Raw genomic sequence first — 23,769 nt, 5'->3', positions numbered from 1 at the left:
GTGTATGTGTGTGTGTGTGTGCAGTATACATATATTTTTCTAAGTAGGCTCCATGCCCAATGTGGAGCCCAGTGTAGAGCTTGAACTCAAGACCCTGAGATCAAGACCTGAACTGAGACAAAGAGTCGGATGCTTAACTGACTGAGCCACCCAGGCACCCTATATATCCATATTTTAATATATTACTTCTGTAATGAAAAAGTTAATCATAGCAAAATCAGTTAACATTTTGGTGTTTGATATATATTTATAAAGCTACTATTTAAGTACTACTTACACTGTGTCAGGTGCTATGCTAAGTACTTTTCACTTGCAGTATCTAATATAATCTTCTCCAAAGGTAGGTATTATTATTAGTTGCATGTAACAGATAAACTCAGAAAGATTAAGTAATTTGCTTATGGTCATACAGGTGGTAAGTGGTAACCCTAGGATTGGAATCCAGGTTTATCTAATTGTAAAGTTTGAGCTGTGTTCTCTCAGATTTTCAATGCATGCCACACACACACACACACACACACATTCATTTTCTTTTTTAAAAACTTGGGATCGTGTATTTCCCAGTTATAAAAGTAATATATGCTTAATGTAAAAGACAAAATAATATGGATATACAGAAAATTAAATGTAGAAGTCTCTAAATGCCATCTCAGAGATAACCACTATTAGTTTATTGTGTAACCTTTGCTCACTTCATTCTAGCCATGATATCATCCATACTATTTCTAGAACTTAACAGGCATGTTCTCACCCTGTGTCTTTGCACTCTGTCTGGAATGCATTTTCTCCAGATACCTGCATGGTTAATTCCTTTATCTCCTTTTCTTATCTCCTATTTCCTATTACCTTTTCAATGATGTCTTTCCTCACTATCTAAAATTGCTGTCCTGGGGCGCCTGGGTGGCTCAGTCGGTTGAGCGTCTGACTTCAGCTCAGGTCACGATCTCGCAGTCCGTGAGTTCAAGCCCCGCATCGGGCTCTGGGCTGATGGCTCAGAGCCTGGAGCCTGCTTTGGATTCTGTGTCTCCCTCTCTCTTTGCCCCTCCCCCGTTCATGCTCTGTCTCTCTGTCTCAAAAATAAATAAACGTTAAAAAAAAAATTAAAAAAATAAAATTGCTGTCCTCCTATTCTTCAACCTTATATACTTTTTTTTAATATATATTTTTTAATGTTTATTTGTGAGACACACACACACACACACACACACACACACACACAAGGAGTGTGAGCAGGGGAGGGGGAGAGAGAGAGAGACACAGAAGCTGAAGCAGGCTCCAGGCTCCCAGCTGTCAGCACAGAGCCCTATGCAGGGCTCAGACTCACGAACTGCAAGATCATGACTTCAGGTGTAGTTGGACGGGGCTCAAACTCACAAACTGCAAGATCATGACTTGAGGTGAAGTCGGATGCTTAACCGACTGAGCCACCCAGGTGTCCCGACCTTTATATACTTCTGATTTGACTTCCTATAGTTTATTTTTCTCCCTATTTATCACTGTATAACAAATTATTAGTTTGAACCATATGAAATTTGTTATTTATCTATTTTTTCCTATAAAATGTCACTTTCATATTGTCATCCGGTTTATATTTTAATTATTTCTCTTGTTGATTTCTCTCTCCCACTAGCATATAAAGTTCATAAGTATTGGGATCTTTGTTCTATTTATTGCTTTATATCTGGGATCTGCAACAGTGCCTGGCATATAGTAGGCATGCAGTTAATATTAAATGAGTTCTTCCAGGCTTTTGTTATACATATAAATTTTAAAAAAGAACATTTTATATGTTTTTTTCTGTAGCTTATTTTTTCTATAATCATATATGGTAGATAACTTTCCATTTCAGTGATACAGAGCCACTTCAAAATTTTTCTGGAAAAACATTTTTTCTGATATATTATAGTTTTTTTTTATTGTGGCAAAATACACATAACATAAAATTTGCTACTTTAACCATTTTTATGTGTACAGTTCAGTGCCCTTAGTATATTCACATTGTTGTACAGCCATCACCACCATCCACCTCCAGAACTTTTTTCATCTTGCAAATTGTCTTCAAGAAGTTACGAAATTCATTGTCATGATACTTTCCTCCTGTGCTTTCTTCTAAGAGTTTACTAGCTTTAATTCTTACATTTAGGTGTTTGATCTATTTTGAGCTGATTCGTATATGTGATGTAAGTAAGGGTACTTTTGTATGTGGATATACAGTTTTTCCTGTAGCATTTGTTGAAAAAAAAAATATTGAATTGTCTTGGAACCCTTGTTAAATCATTTAACTGTACATATAATGGTTTATTTTTAGACTCTAATCCACTGGTATGTAAATCTTTGTGCCAGTACCATACTGTTTTGATTACTGTAGTTTGCAATGATGCATCATCATTTTAATTGTATTTAAGTACATTCTTTATCCAGTATTAAGGGCAGTTATAAATGCCTGGACTTATAATAAAAGACATGCATAAAAGAGGTTTTGTGTTTTTAGGTTAGTTGCAGTTTATTTTAAATATAGTTTGGAGGTAGATTTTAGGAATAATAAAGAAAAAATTAAAAACATATCCAAAGTAATTCATATTTTATTTTGCTTAAAGTTTATGTATTTATTTTGAGATAGCATGACTGGAGGAGGGGAAGAGAGAGGAGACAGAGAATCCCAAGCAGGCTCTGCACTGTCAGCATAGAGCCTGATGTGGGACTTGAACTCAGGAACTGTGAGATCATGACCTGAGCCGAAATCAAGAGCCAGACGCTTAACCGGCTGCAGGTGGCTCCCAAAGTGACTCATATTTTAGACATTAAGAATATGATGAATTATTGTTCCAGTATTTCTTTATGAACAAATGTTCATATTATGTATTCAACTTTTTTCTTTTATTAAGAGAGAAAGTGAGAGAGGGGCAGAGGGAGAGGGAGGGGCTTGATCTCACAACCTTGAGATCATGACCTGAGCTGAAATTAAGAGTTGGATACTTAATTGAGCCACCCAGGCACCCCTTGTCTATTCAGCTTCTAATGCTTTTTTATCAGTTCTGATTTCCTCAGTCCTGTTTTCAGTGAACTTAGTTTTGTATTATTCTCATATTTCAGGAAAGGAAGTTATGTTTAGAAGTAGCTTTTTGGTAAATCTGGGAGACTATGTTGACTGACTAAAATATGTTATATTTATTGTTTTTCTGTAATTTCTGTCAAATTGTGATTTGAGTAGAAGGTACTTGACTTCAGTGGAATAAGAATATTCCTTAACTATGCTATCCTAAGTTCTTCCATTTAAAAGGAGCTAATCTTGGGGCGCCTGGGTGGCTCAGTCGGTTAAGCGTCCGACTTTGGCTCAGGTCATGATCTCGTGGTCCGTGAGTTCGAGCCCCGTGTTGGGCTCTGTGCTGACAGCTCAGAGCCTGGAGCCTGTTTCTGATTCTGTGTCTCCCTCTTTCTCTGACCCTCCCCCATTCATGCTCTGTCTCTCTCTCTCTCAAAAATAAAATAAAAACGTTAAAAAAAAATTTTAAAGGAGCTAATCTTAGTAAATCAAATCCAGAGTATGTTAAAAAGAATCATACATCATTATTGTATTAGTTTCCCAGGCCTGCTGTGGCAAATTCACATACTTGGGGGTTTAAAACAAACAAAAAATACTCTTTCACAGTGCTGGAGGCTCAGAATATGAAATGAAGATGTTGGTAGCTTTGGTTCCTTCTGGAGTTTCTGAGGCAGAAATCTCTCCTTCTTCTCTAGCTTGTGGACATGTCACTCCATTTTCTGTGTCCCTGTATCTAGGTTTCTCTCCTTGCTCTTATAAAGAGAGTAGTCATTGGATTTAGAGCCCACCCTAACCCATTTCGACCCAGTCTTAGCTAATTATATCTTCAGAGACCCTGTTTCCAAGTGAGGTCCCATTCTGAGATTCTAGGCGGACATGGAGTTTTAGATTATTCAGTCTTCTGGAATTACTGAGTAAGGTTTAGTCCAGGAACTCAAAAGATGGTTCAACCTGAGAAAACTTCTATAATTTATGTCATTAGCAAGCTAAAAGAAAAAACTTTTATATTAATAAATACTTTACAAAAGTATTTGCTTCAGATTAAAAAAAATCCATTCCTGATTTTTTAAAAAAAGCTGTTAAATCCATAGAACTACCCCCCCCCCCCAATTAAGTCCAATGAAATCATGGATAAGTCAGAGATATATCCACGTTTGCTTTGGAGATTGTCTAGATCAAAGTTGCTTAACCTCTTGTAGGACGTGGATGTCTTTGGTGAGAACTGTTGAACCCTTTCTCACTTCCTTTGGGTCATTATGGGAATAAATGAGAGGCACACAGGTTGTTCACAGTAGTGCCTAACCCACAGCGAGGGCTGAGAAAAAAGTGTTAGGTATTGCTATACATGCACTTTCTACTCCCCCTTTACTCCTTGTAAAACTCAGGAACAGAACTTCTGCTTTGTAGGTAAAAAAATTCTTACCTCACTTTTATGTCACCCTTACCCCTAAAATAAAAGGCTCTGCTTCTTCGGCCATGTTGGAACCCTTAGACTCAGCTGGCATGTGCTTGGAAAAGCTGGAATACAAGGAGACAGCTTGCTCTCCTTGTTGAACCTTTCTTAGATATTCCTTAGTTATTCAGTGCATAAAATAGCAATATATAGTGGAACTACTAGAGATTGAAAAGTTTTATCTTCTGGCTTACTGCATCTTTTCTAATTTTTCTATAGTAATGCACTTAAATAATAAAAATATTTAAAAATGTTCATATTACGGGGGCACCTGGGTGGTTCAGTCGGTTAAGCATCTGACTTTGGCTCAGGTCATGATCTCACAGTTTGTGGGTTTGAGTCTGCATCTGGCTCTGTGCTGACAGCTCCGTGCTTATGGCTCTGAGCCTGGAGCCTGCTTCGGATTCTGTCTCCCTTTCTCTCTCCCCTCCCTTTCTCTCTCTCTCTCTTTCTCAGGAAAATAAATGTTAAAAAAAAAAGTTTATTTATTTTATTTATTTTAAATGCTTGTGCATGTACAAGCAGGGGAGGGGCAGAAACAGGGAGAGAGAGAAAATCCCAAGCAGGCTCTGTGCTATCAGTGCAGAGCCTGATATGGGGTTTGGTCCCATGACCCTGGGATCATGACCTGAGCCGAAATCAGGAGTTGGAGGCTCAGCCACTCAGGCGTCCCATAATTACCCTATTTTTGAGTAGTATTGGATGTTAATCCTAAATATTTTTAGTAATTGTGATATAAAAATATCTGATTCCTACTGATGACAGTCACAGTTACTAATACTGTGATGGTTTACTGTGTACTTTCATGGTTGAAGGAAATGCTAGATTTCAGTTAGAGATTAATGAGAATAAAGATAAAATTTTTCCTCCAAGTTCACAAACCAGCCTCCCCTGGTGGAGGGGGGGGGGTTATCCATTGACCCATGGATTAAGAACCTTGCAATAATGCTGTAAGAGAAGAAAACAACATACTGTAAGTATTGAGTAAGGAAAGGTAAAATAATCATTCCTTGTAGATGATGTGATTTTATACTAAGAAAATCCAATAAATTAAATACTTTTAGGTAAGACAAATTAGTAATTTGGATACAATATAAATATACTGAAATCAATAGTTTTGTTTTATTCTAGCAAAAACCAGTTAGAAGTTGAAATGGAAAAATGATTTAATTCACAATAATACTAGTAACTATAAATTACCTAAAAATAGAGGAAGAAATACATAAGACTTAGGAAGACTATAAAATTTTATTAAAGGACATTAGAAAAGATCTGAATAAATGTAACACATACTATATTCCTGGATGAGGAAATTCAAAGTCATGATGCTCTTCTTCTTTCAAAATTACTATATAAATTTAATGTCATTGAATTAATTTCATGAATTGTTTAATAGTACTTGACAGATTTTAAAGTTCAAAAGGAAGATGAAGTATATGACTTTAAAAGTGTTTTAAAAACTTTTAAACTAAATGTTACTATTATTTTAATGTTTATTTTTGAGAGAGAGCGACAGAGACAGTGTAAGCAGGGGAGGGGCAGAGAGGGAGGGAGACACAGAATCTGAAGCAGGCTCCAGGGTCTGAGCTGTCAGCACAGAGCCCAAAATGGTGCTGGAACCCACAAACCATGAGATCATGACCAGAGCCAAAGCTGGACACTTAACTGACAGAGCCACCCAGGCGCCTCTAAACCTATTGTTTTTAAAGGTTTGCTTATTTTTAAGAAAGAGAGACAGTGTGTGTACCAGTGGGGGAGGGGCAGAAAGAGGGGGGGACAGAGATCCGAAGCAGGCTCTGTGCGGACAGCAGCAAGCCCCATGTGGGGCTTGAACCCACGAACCGTGAGATTATGACCTGAGCCGAAGTTGGACACTCATCTGAGCCACTCAGGTGTCCCCAAACTTCTTATTTTGAGATAATTTTAGGTTCATATACAGTTATGAAAAGTAATACAGAGATCTCCTACCCTTAACTCAGTTTCCCTCAATGATAGTGTCTTGCAAAACTAATAGGCACCATCATGACCAAGACACAGATTTCTACCATCACAAGGGTCACTAATGGTGCCTTTTGAAAGCCACACCTTTCTTTGTGCCCTCCCCCTCCCTCTGGGCAACCCCAATCTGTCCTTTATTTCTATAATTTTGTCATTCAAAGAGTATTTTATGAATAGGATTATACATTATGTAAGCTTTTACTGTTGGCTTTTTTCACTCACGTGATTCTCATCCAGTTGTGTGTAGTAATAATATTCCATTCCTTTTTGTTGCCGAGTAGTATTCAGTGATTTGGGTGTATATCACAGGTAGTCCACCTATTAAAGGACTTACCACCCTCCCCCCCCCCCCCCCCCCCCCCCCCCCCCCAGTTTTTGGCTATTACAAATAAAAGTATTATAAACATTTGTGGACAGGTTTTTGTGTAGATACAGTCTTCATTTTTGGGGATAAACACCCACTAGTGTAGTGCTGGTTTGTATGTTAGTGGCATGTTTATTTTTTAAAGAAACTTCCAAACTATTTTCTGGAGTGGCTGTGTGGCTGTACTGTATTACATCCACCAGCAATATATAAGTGATCTACTTTTTTTTTTAAAGTTTATTTTGAGAGAGATCGTACATGCTCGAGCAGGGGAGGGGTAGAGAGAGAGAAAGAGAATGCCAAGCAGTCTCCGTGTTGTCAGCACAGGTTTGATGTGGGGCTTGAGCTCATGAACAGAGCCATGAGATGTGAGATCATGACCTGAGCTGAAATAGAAAGTTGGATGATCAACTGGTTGAGCTACCCAGGCACCCCTCCTTAGGATTTTCTACAAAGACAATCATGCCATCTGTGAATGGGGACAGTTTTATATCTTCCTTTTTGATCTTTATGCCTTTTGTTTCCTTTTCTTGCATTTTTGCACTGGCTAGAGCTTCCCACACTATGTTTGATTTAGTGATGAGATGGAACATTCTTGCCTAGTTGCCAATCGTAGAAAGCATTGTCTTTCACTGTTAAGCATAATATTAACTTTAGGCTTCTTTACTTACTTACTTACTTACTTATTTTTATTTTGGGCTTTTTGGTGGTAGGAGGTAGATTCTGTTACCAGGTTGAGGACATTTCCCTCTATTCTTATTTTTCTGTTTTTTTGTTTTGTTTTGTTTTTTTTAAGCAGAATTAGTGTGGAATTTTATCAAATGCTTTCTTGCATAAGTTGATGGATCATCTGTTATTTTTCTTCTTTGGCAATATGGTGGATTATGTTGGCTGATAATTAAATGTTGAGCCAGTATTCTTGCTTCTCTAGAATAAATCATATTTGGTCATGTTGTATAATTCTTTTGCATATTGCTAAATTTTATTTGCTAATAGTAAGAATTTTTGTTCCTTGGGGCACCTGGGTGACTCAGTTGGTTAAGCATATGACTCTTGATTCCAGATCAGGTCATGATCTCACCATTCGTGGGATTGAGCCCCACATTGGGCTCTGTGCTGACAGCGTGGAGCCTGCTTGGGATTCTCTCTTTCCTTCTCTCTCTCTGCCCTTCCCCTGTTCACATGTGTGTACTCTCTCTGTCTCTCAAAATAAATAAACTAAAAAAAAAAAAAAAGTTTTGTATTTGTTTTCATGAGGAGTATTGATCTCTAGTTTGTTTGTTTTTATGTAGGCTTCACAACCATTGCAAAGCCCAATGTGGGGCTTGAACTCACAACTGTGAGATCAAGACCTGAGCGGAGATCAAGAGTCGGATGCTTAACTGACTGAGCTACCCAAGTGCCCCTGAGCTCTAGCTTTTTGTCAGTTTGTTTGCTTTGTTTTTGTAGTGAGTTTGCCTGGTTTTGGTATCAGGGTAATTCTAGCTTCATAAGGTGAATTAGTGTCTCCTTTCTCAACCAGTTTCTGGAGGAGATTGTGTAGAAATGATGTTAACTCTAAATGTTTGGTAAAATTCATTCCGTCTGGACCTGGAGATTTCTTTTTTGAGAGTCTTTATGGATTCAATTTCCTAATAATTATGGGACCATTCAAGTCATCTGTTTTATGTGGGGTCAGGTGTTTTAGTTTTTTTTTTTTTTTTTTAAGGAATTATCTGTTTTGTCCAAGTTGTCAAATTTACATTTGTAAGTTGTTCCTAGAATTACTACTTATCTCTTTGGTTTCTTCAAAGTCTGTAGTGATATCCCTTTTTTTGTTTCATTTTTTTCCTTCTTTTCATTTCTGATATTGGTAGTGGGTTTTTTTGTGTCTGAGGGCTTGTCAATTTTATTGATCTATTTAAAGAACCAGCTTTGAATTCATTTATTTTTTAAAAATATTTTTCTGTTTTCAAATTCATTAATTTATGTTGTCTATTACTTCCTTTTGCTTGCTTTTGGGTTTATTTTGTTTTTTTTTTTTTTTTTTTTTTTTTTTTGAGAGAGGGAGAGCACACAGCCCAAGTGGGGGAGAGGGACGGAGGGAGAAAGAGAGAATCCTAAGCAGGCTCCACACTCAGCCTGGAGCCTGATGTGGGGCTCAATCCCACAACCCTGGGATCACGACCCAAGCTGAAACCAAGAGTTGGATGTTCAACCAACCAAGCCACCCAGGCACCCTGATTTTGTTCTTTTTCTAGGTTCTTAAAATGGAAACTTAGATGATTTGACTTTTCCTCTTTCCACTATAAGCATTTTAGCGCAATAAAATTGTCTCTAAGTACAGCTTTTGCTGTGTCCCACAAATTTTACTGTTTTGTGATTACATTCATATTTTATTTCTGTGTACTTTGTATTTCCTTTGAGATTTCATTTTTGATTCATTGATTTTTTTTTTTAGAAGTGTGTTGTTTAGTGTCCAAGTGTATGGTGATTTTCCTGTTCTCCTTCTGTTACTGAGTTCTAGTTTAATTCCATTGTAGTTGGAGAATACAATCTGTGATTTCATTCTTGTAAATTTGCTGAGGTTTGTTTGTTGGTTTATATTCTGGGGACAGAATATAAAGAATATAGGAATGTGTACCTGCTATTGTGTGGTGGAATATTTCTGTAAATGTTAATTAGACCCTGTTCGTTGAGGCTGTCATTTTTTTTTTTTTAATCTTTGCTGATTTTCTGTCTAATTGTTCTGTCAGTTGAATGAGGGGTGTTGAAATCTCCAACTATAATTATTTTCTTCTTTCTGTTATGTCAGTTTTTGTTTAACAGATTTTGGAGCTCTGTTGTTTGGTACATACATACCAACTGTCTTCTTGGTGGCTTGAATATTATATAATGTGCTTTGTGGTCGGTTTATCTGATTATTAATATAGCTACTCTTGCTTTCCTTTGATTGGTGTTTACATGATATATCTTTTTTCATTCTTTTGCTTCCAACCTGTCTCTGCTGTTATATTTGAAGCAACTTTTTGTGGACTGCATGTAGTTGGGAGTTGGGTTATGTTTTTTAATTTGCTCTGCCAATCTCTGTTAATTGGTATACTTACATTAATTACATAAAATTATTAATATGTTAGGGCTTAAGTTTGCTGTTTTATTTTTTGTTTTCTGTTTGTTTGGGTTTTTATTTCTGTGTTTTTTTCTCTGCCTTCCTGTAGGTAATTTGAACATTTTTTAGAATTCCATTTTGAGGGTCACCTGGATGGCTCAGTTGGAAGAGTGTGCATTTCTTGATCTTGCGGTTGTGGGTTTGAGCCACATCATATTGGGAATGGAGATTACTATAAAACAAACAAAAAACCTTAAAAAAAATCTTAAGTAAGAATCCCATTTTGATTTATTTATGTTTGCTGGTGTATCACCTTGTATACCTTTTCCAGTAATTGCTGTAGTGAGCATTGCATTATGTCTCATAACATCACAGTCTGTTGGTGTCATTTTAACACTTTAAGTGTTGACATCTTACCACCCTTTAATATCCCCATTTGTAATTGGTATTAATTATTTTTTCTGTATTCATTTAGAAACAGATAGTGTTGTATTTTTTGCTTCAATCATTAAACATAATGTAGAGGACTCAAAGGAGAAGGAAAGCCTATTGATTTTACCCATATTTTTGCATATTGTTTTTTTTTTAATTTCTTTGATATATGTTGATGTGTTGTGTTCCAAAATTCCTTGTTATATAATTTCTTCTCTGTTTAGAGAATTTTGTTTAGCCATTCTTTTAGGATAGGTCTGTTGGTGGCAAGTGCTCATTAGTTTTAAATCATTAGAGACTGTGTTGATTTCTCCTTCATTCCTGAATGATATTTTCACAGGGTGTAGGATTCTGGGTTGATTTTTTTTTTTTTTTTTAACTTTAAAAGATATCATTCCACATTTTTTTGTCTCCATGGTTTCTGATGAAAACTCTGCTGTTGTGAATTATTTTTCTTCTATAAGTAAGGTATCATTTATCTCTAGCTACTTTTTAGAAGTTTAATTGTTATGTGTTGGGATGGATTTCTTTAGGTTTGTCCTTTTGGGGTTTACTCAATTTCTTGAACCTGTAGGTTACATCTCTTGACAAATTTGGGAACTTTTCAGATATTATTTTTCAGCTTTGTCCTCTTTCTCTTCTCTTTTTCAGGACTCTAATGGCTAATTTCTAGTGTTGTGTCTTACATTTCACTGATTCTTCTCTTTGTTCCTTTTATTCTGCTGTTGAATCAATCCACTTAACTTTATTTCAGTTATTTTTCAGTTCTAAAATTTCTATTTGATTCTTCTTTATATCTTATCTTTGTTTAGACTTTCTTTGCTGAGGCTTTCACCTTGTGTATTTGTTTCAACTGTGTTAGTAATTGTTGAAGCATTTTTATTGTGGCTGCTTTTAGAATCTTGTGAGATAATTCTAACATTTATGCCATATTGTTGGCATCTACTGATTGCTATTTTTCATTCAATTTGAAATCTTCTTGGTTCTTGGTATGATGAATGGTTCTTTCTTTTTTTTAAATTGAAGCTTGGATATTCTTGTGTTATGTGACATTGGATCTCATTTAAACCTGTTTTAGCCAGCTTTCACTGGCACCACTTTAGGAAGAGAAAGGTGAGTGAGGCTTTGTTATATTGCTAGATAGAGTTAGAATTCCAGTTTGTTTGTTTGTTTGTTTTTCATTTTCCAAATAAAATAAGTGAAAGGATATGTTACATGTTTGCTGCATGAGTAAAATGTATAAACTAATTTTGTGTGTGTGTGTGTGTGTGTTTTAGATTAACATTATGTCACTATCACAAGCTTTTTTTTTAAATTTTTTTTTTTTTTTTACTGTTTATTTTTTATTTTTGAGACAGAGACAGAGCATGAACAGGGGAGGGGCAGAGAGAGAGAGGGAGACACAGAATCTGAAACAGGCTCCAGGCTCCGAGCTGTCAGAACAGAGCCCGATGTGGGGCTCGAACCCACGAACTGTGAGATCATGACGTGAGCTGAAGTCGGACGCTTAACCGACTGAGCCACCCAGGTGCCCCTCACAAGCTTTTAAAAGTAAAGGCTGCAGATAGAATCTAGTACTCCCTTTTCCAAACTCTGTGAAGCAGGGAGAAGTGAAGTAGGGAATGTATACTTTCACCAGTGTAAGAATTTAAGAAGAGCAATGTGGATATGAGCATAAGGGTTTTCTAGCAAACTACTGAGATTTCACCCATAGCTTGAGCCTTTCTTCCAAGAAGCTAATTTGATGATGATGATGATGATGATGATAAGAAGACAGGACTATCTTTTTTAAATGTATATTTCCATTTTTCTTTGATAGAAATGACATCAGATGTACCATCACTGGGTCCAGCCATTGCCTCAGGAAACCCTGGGGCTGGGATTCAAAGTGGAGGAGCCATTGTCCACAGGGCTATTAAGCGGCGACCAGGGTGAGTTTGGATATCATGTGTTGTGTCTCTCCTGTAAGCCAGCCTGATTTAGTTAGTGGCTGAATCCTCTTGGCTATGCTTAACCCTTTCACTTCAACTGGTTACTTACTACACTGCTGTCAGATATCTTTCTTTAGTTCCTAGATTTTTTCCTTACACAGAATTAACATTTTTATCTAACTTTCTTTTATGCAGGGTTTTTTTTTTTAATTTTTATTTTTTATTAAGTTTTTTATTTTAATTATTATATAGTTAACATATAGTGTTATATTAATTTCAGGTGTACAATATAGTGATTCAACAATTCTGTACATCATTACTCAAGTGCTCATCATATGTGTACTCTCAATCCCCTTCACCTATTTCACCTGTTCCTGCCACATTCCCTCTAATATGCTTTATTTTATTTTATTTTATTTTATTTTTTAATGTTTATTTATTTTGAGAGAGAGAGAGCAGGGGAGGGGCAGAGAGAGAGGAAGAGAGAGGATCCCAAGCAGGCTCCACACTCAGTGGAACGTAGTGCAGGGCCTGATGCAGGGCTTGATATCACGAACTGTGAGATCATGACCTGAGCCGAAATCACGAGTCAGACTCTTGACTGACTGAGCCACCCTATGTCCCAATATGCTTTATTTTAAATGAGTACCCTGAGTTAAAGTGTTTTTTTTTTTTTTTCAAAAAGAGCATTTCTTAATGATGCATACTTGAGAATATATGGTTCTAAAAGATATAATATATAAAACATTCCATCCAAGAAAAATAGAGTGCACATTTTCTTCAAGTACACATAGAAGTACACATAGAAGAATCCATTGGTTAATTCACTTAAGAAAAGGCATAGCAAATATTACAAATTTAAGAAAACTGAAATCATACCAAGTGTATTTTCCAGCCACAATGGCAAAAAACCAAAGATAACAGTAAAACAAAGCTGGAAAATTTACAATGTAAATTTACGTTAAATATTTAATATGTAAAAACTAACACACAACTGCATGAGCAGTGGGAAAAATAAGAAATCAAATGCCAAATGAAAATATGTCTCAAAACAAAAGAAAAAGAAGACACAATATTGCAAAACTTATGGGATGCAGCAAAAACAGATGTTAGAGTGAAATTTGTGCTGTCAATCTTTGTATTAAAAACTCAAGACAAGTTAACATTACACCGCAAGGGACTAGAAAAAAAAGAAACATAGCTGAAATTTAGGAGATGAAAGAAATAACAAAGAAAAATCAGAAATAAAGACCATAATAAACAATAGCATAACATTGAAAGTAATGACCAGTTTTTCCAAAAAAATAAACAAAATTGGAATTATTTTAACATTAAGGGGAAAAGACTCAAAAACTACAATGAGTACCAAAATGGAAGAGAAAACAATACAACAGGTAACCACAGAAATACAATAGATAACATAGATTACTATAAACTATTATATACTAACAAATCTGATAATTTAGGAAAAAAACAAAAACAGATAATTCCTAAAAACATACAAGTTACCAAGATTGAATTAGGAGTCTTTTTTTTATTAAAAAAATTTTTTTTTAAATGTTTATTTTTGAGACAATGCGAGAGACAGAGTGCAAGCAGCGGAGGGGCAGACAGAGGGAGACACAGAATCTGAAGCGAGCTCCAGGCTCTGAGCTGTCAGCCCAGAGCCCAATACAGGGCTCAAACTCACGAACCGTGAGATCATGACCTGAGCCGAAGTCAGACGCTTAACCAACTGAGCCACTCAGGCGCCCCTGAATTATGAGTCTTGAATGCAACAAGTAGGAAGTCTTCTTAGACCACTGACATGAATGAAAGTTGAATTTAGGAATCAAAAATCTCCCAGCACAGAAAACCTGAGGCACATGGCTTCATCGGCAAACCCCACCAAACATTAAAAAAAAAAAAAAAAAAAAAAAAAATTAATGACAATCTTTATCAAAATCTTACAAATAATGGAATAAAGGGAACACATTCAGTATCATTCCACCAGGTCAGTACTACCCTGATACCAAAGCAGGACTAAAGCAATACAAGAACAAAGAAGTCTACTTTATCTGGTATAACTATTGCTACTCTTTCTTTTGATATCCATGTGTGTGCTGCTTTTCCACTTCCTCACTTTCAATCAGCGGGTATCGTTAGGTCTAAAATGAGTCTCTTGTAGGCAACATATAAAAGGGTCTTGTTTTGTTTTTTAAGTTTTTTTTTAATGTTTATTTATTTATTTATTTTGAGAGAGATTGCAAGCAGGGAGACGTAGAGAGTGAGGGAGAGAGAATCCCAAGCAGGCTCCGTGCTGCTCCCACGTGGGACTGGATCCCATGAATTGGGAGATCATGATCTGAGCCAAAATCAAGAGTTGGATGTTCAACCAGTTGAGCTACCCAGACACCCCCAAGGGTCTTGGTTTTTATCCATTCGGTCATCCTATAATCTTTTGATTGGAACTTTTAGTCCATTTACATTCAAAGTAATTATTGGTAGATGTGTGCTACTTTATTGCTTGCTTTGTTGTTTCTGGAGATTTTCTTTGATCCTTTATCACTTTTGATCTCCCCTTTGCACTCAAAGAGTCACCCTTAATATTTCTTTTTTTTTTTTTAATGTTTTATTTATTTTTGAGAGAGAGAGAGTGAGAGTGAGACACAGAATTCGAAGTAGGCTCCAGGCTCTGAGCTTTCAACACAGAGCCCAACACGGGGCTCAGACTCATGAACTATGAGATCATAACCTGAGCCGAAGTTGGATGCTTAACCGACTGAGCCACCCAGGCGTCCCATCCCCTTTTATATTTCTTGTAGGCCTGGTTTAGTAGTCACGAACTCCTTTAGTTTTTATTTGGGAAACTCTTGTCTCCCCTTCTCAATGATAGACTCTTGCTGGTTAGAGTATTCTTGGCTCCAGATTTTTCCCATTCAACACTTTGAATATATCATGCCACTCCCTTCTGGCTTGCCAAGTTTTTGTTGATTAATCTCCAGCTAGCTTTATGAGTTTTCCCTTGTACATTAAGGACTTCTTTTGTCTTGGTGCTTTTAGTATTTTTTATCAGTATAGTTTGCAAATTTAATTACAGTATGTCTTGGTGTTGTCCTTTTATTGATTTTGATGGGAGTTCTTTGTGCTTCTTGGATCTGGAGGTCTGTTTCCTTCTCCAGATTAGGGAAGTTTTCTGCTTTCGTTTCTTGAAATAAATTTTATGCTCCCTTTTCTCTGTCTTTTTCTGAGACTCCTATAATACATATGTTACCATGTTTGATCGAGTCCCTGAGTTCTAAGTCTGTTCTTGTCTTGCATAATTCTGTCTTTTGTTCAGCTTTATTACTTTCTATTATTTTGTCTTCTAGATCAGTAATTCATTCCTCTGCTTTTTCCAGCTTCCTGTTCATTGCATCAAGGCTGTTTCCAATCTTTTTCATTGCATTCTTCATCTCTGATTGATTCTTTTTTAATTCTTTTATCTCTGTTGCAAGGGTCTCACTGATGCTTCTTTTCTCAAGCCCAGTGAGTATCCTTATGATTGTTGCTTTAAATGCCTCCTTTTCCTGAAAGTAGTGAAACCAATGAAACCAGAAACGTCTGCAAAGCCCAAAGATTTCATGGTTGCTGAGAAAACTCAGTATTCTTTAAACTTTGTGTCTGCATTTTCAAAATTAGAGAATGCTGAACTGCAGTGTATTTCTCCACTAAGGTATTGACATGTTGCTTGGTTTGGAATGCAGAGTCCATTCATTTCCAGAAGCGTGTATGTATTTATGTATTTCCAGAAGTACTTATTAATTGCCTAATTAGTATAAGATATTGTGCTGATTGCTAGTATGATACAAAGATAAATAAGATACGGTTCTTGTCTTTAAGTTGCTTATGTCCTAAAGGGAATAATCATTATACATATAAATAGAGTACAAGGTAGAATATGCCAAGTTTGCTAAGAAAGGAATGCTTATAGTACTGTGTATTTTTGTGTATGGAAATCCCATAATTAGTAAAGATTGGAAAAGCTTCAGAAAAGAGGTTGCTTTAGAAAAGCCTGAGAGAATTGGTAGTATTTTGTCCATTTTTTGGTGTTAAATTTCTCTTCTTTCTTTCCTTTTAAAAATTGTGGAACCAGTATTACAACTAGTCTTTAAATTTCACCCACTAATAGTAATGCAAGAGTGATCCCTGGGTTTAAGTGGTAACATGAGTAACATTTTAAGAGTTGCTACGTCTCCAAGAGTTTTACACATTTTTAACTCACTGAATAAGTAACTTACTCAAGGTTCTAAAGCCAGTAAATGGAAGATCTTTGATATGAACCTTGGGAGGTTAGGGGGGTTAGCTTCAGAGTACACTCTCTTAAACACAGTTTATGTTTTTGTATAATAGCAAACAATTGGAAATGATATAAATATCAAAATTAAGCAGCACTCTCAACAATAGCCAAATTGTGGAAAGAGCCTAAATGTCCATCAACTGATGAATGGATAAAGAAATTGTGGTTTATATACACAATGGAATACTATGTGGCAATGAGAAAGAATGAAATATGGCCCTTTGTAGCAACGTGGATGGAACTGGAGAGTGTGATGCTAAGTGAAATAAGCCATACAGAGAAAGACAGATACCATATGGTTTCACTCTTATGTGGATCCTGAGAAACTTAACAGAAACCCATGGTGGAGGGGAAGGAAAAAAAAAAAAAAAGAGGTTAGAGTGGGAGAGAGCCAAAGCATAGGAGACTGTTAAAAACTGAGAACAAACTGAGGGTTGATGGGGGGTGGGAGGGAGGGGAGGGTGGGTGATGGGTATTGAGGAGGGCACCTTTTGGGATGAGCACTGGGTGTTGTATGGAAACCAATTTGACAATAAATTTCACATATTGAAAAAAATATATCAAAATTAGGGGATTATGTATTATATTTGAAAATGGAGTATTCTATAGCTATTAGAAGTGACAAATATGTATCAGTACATGGTGTGCCTAGATGGCTCTGTCAACTAAGTGACTCTTGATTTTAACTTAGGTTGTGATCTCAGGGTTGGTGAGGTTGAGCCCCTGCTTGGGAGTCTTTCCCTCTCTGCCCCTCCCCGTGCACCTGTGTGTTCTTTCTCTCAAGATAAAAAATAAACTTTAGAAGTGACAGATATGTATCAGTACAGAAAAATGTTCACAATATATTGGAAGGTTACAATTTATGTAATATATCACTCTGTCAGAAAGAAATATGTGTAACGTGTGCGTAGCAAAACTGAAAGGATACTCATCAGATTTCTAGATGATGAGATTATGGGGGATTTTTTTTCTTTTGTTTTTAATTTCTAGATTTTCTGAAATGAATGTATGTTGTAATCAGGAAAAAATTTTTTTTAAGTTTATTTATTTATTTTGAGAGAACGTGTGTGAGAGAGCATGAGCAGGGGAGCGCCAGAGGGAGAGGGAGAGAGAATCCCAAGCAGTCTCCATGCTGCCAGTGAAGAGCCTGACATGGGGCTCGAGCCCATGAACCATGATATCATGACCTGAGCCAAAATCAAGAGTCAGATGCTTAACCAACTGAGCCACCCAGGCGCCCCATCAGGAAAATATATTAAAAGAAGTAATACACATTCTTTTAAAGAAAGATTGGAAAATAGAAAGAATAAAATAGCAATAATCCTATTGCCCCAAGTCATGTCCTATCATTTTTTTTTAGTGTAATTCCTTCATTCTTTATATGTAGATCTTATTAGTAGTTGTAATCATATAATTATATAGATTTTTTTTTTGTATTTTGTATTTTTTTTTTAAGTTTTTGTTTATTTACTTAGAGAGAGAATGAGCCAGGGAAGGGCAGAGAGAAAGAATACCAAGCAGGCTCTGTGCTGGCCACAGAAAACCCAATGTGGGGCTCAGTCTCATAGACTGTGAGATCATGACCTGAACCGAAGTCCAGAGTTAGACACTTAACCAGCTAAGCCACCCAGGCACCCCTGTTTTTGTTTTGTTTTTTAAGTGGGCTCCATGCCCAGTGCAGAGCCCCAGTGCACAGGGCTTGACCTCACAACCTTGAGATCAAGACCTGAGATCAAGAGACTGAAGCTTAACCACTGAGCCACCCAGGCGACCCTAATTATATAGTTTTATATAGCCTGGTCTTTTCACCTAACCATATGTAACCTTTTTTTTTTTTCTTGTGTTAAATATTTTACATAAATATAATTTTTCATAGTTATATAAGAGGATGTACTTGGTTTCTTATTTTGGAACATTTAAGTTGTTTTGAAGATGTAAATAAATGCTCTGTGAACATCTTTGTATATAAATTTTTTTCTCTTGAGTTATTTCCTTAGGATAGATTCTTAGAAATGGAGTTATTGGGTTAATAGGTAGATTTTGAACACATGATTAGGGGGCTACAGGGAGGAAGAGGAATGAACTGACTGAGCCACCTAGGCACCCCAATATATAACCCATCTAGAGACTCATAATGTGAGGTTATGATACTAGTAGAGATGCCAAGAGTGGTCACTGGGTTAAAGTGGTATCATTTTAGTTTAATAGAGTACAGAGACTAATAGGAGATTGTCCTATCTTGTTACCTATAATCTTCCTAATCCCTTGAAAGTCACTGCTGCTTTCACTAAATACATGTCTTATAGCATATTGGTTTTGCTTCTCACATGGCACTTTCCTATTCTCACTTGTTTTATATTTTTGTCTACATAGACAGTCCCTTGAGGTCAAGTCTCTTGTTTTCTTCTCATCTAGCATTGTCTTGAGTGTAGCATATATTACATGTTTATTAGATGTATGATGGAAAGAAGCATTATTTGATAACTTTCTGAGATATTAAATTACTCCCTTATATATCATCACTGTTTTGGGATATGTTTCAGAAAGCTGGTAACCTAGCTTAGCCTATAGAAATGAAAAATGGGGGCACCTGGGTGGATCAGTCAGTTAAGCATCTGACTCTTGACTTTGGCTCAGGTCATGATCTCATGGCTTGTGAGTTCAAGCCCCACATCCGGCTCTGTGCTGACAGTGTAGAGCCTGCTTGGAATTCTCTCTTTCCTCTCTGTGCCCATCCCCACCTCCCCAAAAATAAGTAAATGAACTTTTAAAAACTTTCACAGAAATGAAAAATGGACCTGAATTATTCATATTAATTTTTCATTTTGATTTTTGAGTGGATTTCTGTTCCTTGGTAGAGGTTGTACTCTGATGTAAAACTTTGGCAAAGGTGGATTGCCAACTTAGGAAAATGTAAGGTAGCAGTGGATACTCTTTTGATTGCCCAGTTTAGTGCAAGGAAGTCATATAGCTTTGTTTCACTTCTGTACACCTCCTCTTTTCCTTCTTCCATTTGGGTGAGTGTTTAGATAGCTTGTGGGTTGAGAATTTTTAATTTCATAATGCTCTGTATTGGCAGTAGGCTTATAATATTTACTCTTGGCTTTCTCCAGGTTGGATTTTGATGATGATGGAGAAGGGAACAGTAAATTTTTGAGGTAAGATTTTGAAAAATTTTCTCTAGATTTCTGATAATAAAAATTAGTTCACACACACAAAAAATTAGTTCATGGTATTTCTGACTTGTAATATTTTTGTCCTTAAGGCCTAAGGAGAGTGCTTCATCCTAAAACTAAAGTTTCCTATTATGTTATAACTCATAATAATTTTTTAAAGCAGTTTGTTAATGGCTCTAAGGGAAGGAGCTCAGTGAAGAGAGGGCAGAGAATTCCTAAGGCCCTCTGTTTCTGTTATTTGTTACTGTGTGGTTTAAAAATAATAATGATTTATAGTTTCTGACAATGCTGTGGATTGGCTGGGTTGTTATGGTGTTTTCTTTGTGGTCTTTTATCCTTAAGGAGGTCGTCAGAGTTTTTTTACATGCCGTTGGCTACAATCTGAAGGACAAGTCCCAGTCTAAGTGCTTAGCAAGCCTTTGCTTTATGTTGACATTTGCTTGTGTCCCATTGGCCAAAGCAAATCTTATATCCAAGTCTTGAGTCAGCGTGGGAGGAAGCTAAGGTATAATTCCTTGGGGGGGGTCATTAATGTACCTTTCATACCTTCTGATACCTGTTGACTTCTACAGACCAGGAATTGGTATTTGTATCCTTGAATAATGATCTTCTGGAACACTGAAAATGGATTTTTTTTTCTTTTTTGAATTTTATTAAAAAAATATTTTTTTTTAGCATTTATTTATTATTGAGAGACACAGAGCATGAGCAGGGGAGGGGCAGAGAGAGGGGAGACACAGAATCCAAAGCAGGCTCCAGGCTCTGAGCTGTCAGCACAGAGCCTGACGCGGGGCTCGAACTCACAAACTGTGAGATCATGACTTGAGCCGAAGTCAACGCAACCAAATGAGCCACCCAGGCACCCCTTGAATTTTATTTTTGAGAGAGAGAGTGTGAGCTGGGGAGGGGCAGAGGGAGAGAGAGAATCTTAAGCAGGCTCCATGCTCAGCCTGGAACCCACCACAGGACTCGATCCTGAGACCCTGGAATGATGGCCTGAACTGAAATCAAGAGTTGGACACTCAACTGACTGCCATCCAGGTGCCCCCTGGACTTTTCGATATATTGATGGAGGAGTTTTTTCAGAGAAGAGAAATACTTATTCTGGCTGAAGATCAATGATTTGGCTTTGTTTTTAAGTAAGGAAAGCAGTAAGAATCAAAGAAAGGAAAATAGCCTTGCCTGCAACCTGCCTTTTTTTCTTTCCAGAGTTGAAAATGTTACGTAGGTGGGTCTACTTTGCTGAGTGACAAATATTTAATAAATAAAGTAGCCCTATTTAAAAAATATATGTAATATGAGTGTCCAGATTTCATTTATTTGTTTTATTAACTAAATCTTTAAAAAGTAATATATGTCGTCAGTTTTTAAGCAGTACAAAGTTATATATAGTGCAATTATATCTTCCTTTCACTTCAGACCCTTCCCCTTAGACAAGTACAGTTTCCAGTTGAGTATCCTTCCAGAAATATTCAGTACATATGTAAGTGTCTTTCAGTGTGTTTGTGTGCATGTATATTCATAATCTCCTCAATTTTTGTTTTTGCATAGAGGATGTCCATATTATAAATTAAATTGCTTGCCATTGTTTAGTTTTATAATGCTTAAGTGCAGTAAGAGACATCTATTTTTTTTTTTCATTTTCTTTCTTTCTTTTTTTTTTTTAAAGTAATTTTTAAAGTTAGGCTTGTATTTCTCACTACTTACTAGTTGCTGAATCCTACCAGATATTCTTGAAAACAACAACCATGACTTGGCTACCATAAAGAAATCATTTCAAAATATTGGAGAAAATAATTCTCCAAGAGAGCTCTTGAGAATTAATGAGTATTAATAAAAGTGAAGAGGGGAAGATATTTCAATTTTGGTGGAAGGATGGACTTTCTCAAACAGTTCTGGAAATTCTTCCATTGGGAATCCCTAATTATGATGATAGATGCTATTAGTGGAACTGTGTTGTGCATATGAATGGCATAGTGGTAACCACTAGTCTTACTTATACTTGTCAATTAGCTCTGGCCCTGAGTCATTGCCTCCATTTCCAAAAAATCTAGTAGGTACAAGAGATATGCAATCCAGAAAAGTTCATTTTTCCTTTCCCCAATCATAAAAAACAAACAAACAAACAAAAAAAACTGTCACAGTTCATTTTACCAAGTGGGTCATAATGCCTGAGAGAGGCATCTCCAAATTTCTTTATCTTTTTTTTTTCTTTTTCTTTTTCTTTTTCTTTTTTTAAACAATTGGAATTTTCCACTCTGGTCAATGTATGAAAGCCTTACGTGCATTGTTTCTGTAAGTCAGCACTAAATCTCCTTGGTGGATGCTACTTTTGAAAGTTTTAATTTATTTCTTTCTATTGATTTGTTCAAATGCCATTTTGTTACATTCTCCAGACATCTATAACATAATTTTTAAGAATGTCAAGGCTTTGAAACTCTAGGTACAATATCAGAGTTACTAGTGTCTAGAATAGTGCTTCTCAAACTTTAATGCATGTACAGAGCCACCTGGGATTTCTTGTTAAGATGAAGATTCTAATTCAGTAGGTCTTGGGTAGGGCCCAAGGCTCTGCATTCTGATTCGCTCTTAGGTGATGCTGCTGCTTCCAGCTACTGACCATACTTTAAGTAGTAAGGATCTAGAAGACTCATTCTTGAGATTCCAAGTTAGTATATAAATTATAGGTCTTTTTTTCAGTTTAGGTCACATGTTTTCACCAGGAGTTTATAGCATCTGATTTAAAGCGTGCTTGTGTCCTAGGAACAGACCATTTGTACTTGAGCTAAAATTCCACTACATCTCATGTTTGCCCATTCTTCTTCTGCTCTCCTGTTCTTTTTATTTTTATTTTCTTAATTTTTTCTTCTTTTTTTATTTTAGAGAGAGAACATGGGCAGGGGAGAGGGCCAAAAAGCGCGCGCGCGCACGAGAGAGAATATTTTAAGCAGGCTCCACACTCAGCGTGGAACCAGACACAGGGCTCGATCCCATGACCCTGGAATCATGACCTGAGCCGAAATCAAGAGTCAGAAACTCAACCACCCAGGTGCCCCTCCTGTTATTTGCAAAAACTGAAAATTCTTAAGGTTGGACTAGTTGAGGATATACAGCCTATGAAGGAACAATATAAATTTGGCTCTATTTTTTTTTTAAACATTTACTTATTTTTGAGAGACAGAGAGACACAGAGTATGAGCAGGGGAGGGGCATAGAGAGAGGGAGACACAGAATTCGAAACAGGCTGCAGGCTCCAAGCTGTCAGCACAGAGCCCGATGCGGGGCTCAAACTCACAAACTGTGAGATCATTACCTGAGCCAGAGTTAGTTGCTTAACTGACTGAGTCACCCAGGTGCCCCTTGGCTCTAATTTAATAACTGGTTTAACTGCAAATTTTGTGAGACTTAACCTTTCTCCCAAAAGCTCAAAGTTGATAGATCTTTGCTATATCCTGTAGCAGTGAGAAGAGGAAAATTTAAATCATCCAGAGAATAGTGTTTCTATTTTTAATTTAATTTTAACTTATTTTTAGATGATTTTTTATTTCTATTCTTGAGTAATCTCTATACCCATCATGGGGCTCAATCTCACAACCCCTAGATGAAGAGTTGTATGCTGTACCGACTGAACTAGCCAGGCACTCCGAGAGTAGTGTATTTAAAGTTAGGTTTCTCTCCCCCAACAAATCCTATAGTTTCTGTATTTAGCAGACATGGGTTATTGCTTACTAAGTACCAAAGTTGTTAGGATGAATGGATTATGTTTCCTTGATCAAAACGATAAAGAGCATTGTTTAAGCCGTAACTAAAAATTATCTCTTAAAAATTTCTGTGGATCAACTAAAACAGTGAAAAGATAACCTATGGAATGGGACAAAATATTTGTAGATCATGTATCTGATAAGAAGCTAATATCTATAACATATGAAGAACTATCACAACTCAATAAGAAAAAACGCAACCTGA

The 23,769-nt window shown here is 36.5% G+C and overlaps 1 protein-coding gene across 5 annotated transcripts in view; it reads left to right on the top strand.

Annotated features, from left to right (window-relative positions):
• Positions 1 to 23,769, top strand: part of ARNT (aryl hydrocarbon receptor nuclear translocator) — a 75,949-nt gene that overhangs the window by 12,206 nt on the left and 39,974 nt on the right. For 4 of the 5 annotated variants that reach the window (XM_042994043.1, XM_042994042.1, XM_042994041.1 and 1 more), the window contains exons 2-3: positions 12,198 to 12,309; positions 19,741 to 19,785. In XM_042994043.1, coding sequence (XP_042849977.1) covers positions 12,198 to 12,309; positions 19,741 to 19,785 — 157 coding nt within the window. The remainder of the gene's footprint in view (positions 1 to 12,197; positions 12,310 to 19,740; positions 19,786 to 23,769) is intronic. The other variant, XM_042994044.1, reaches the window with a different exon arrangement.

The sequence above is a fragment of the Panthera tigris genome, chromosome C1 (genome assembly GCF_018350195.1).
Source record: "Panthera tigris isolate Pti1 chromosome C1, P.tigris_Pti1_mat1.1, whole genome shotgun sequence".
Classification (NCBI taxonomy): domain Eukaryota; kingdom Metazoa; phylum Chordata; class Mammalia; order Carnivora; family Felidae; genus Panthera; species Panthera tigris.
This window is presented reverse-complemented; position numbering and strand designations above follow the sequence as displayed.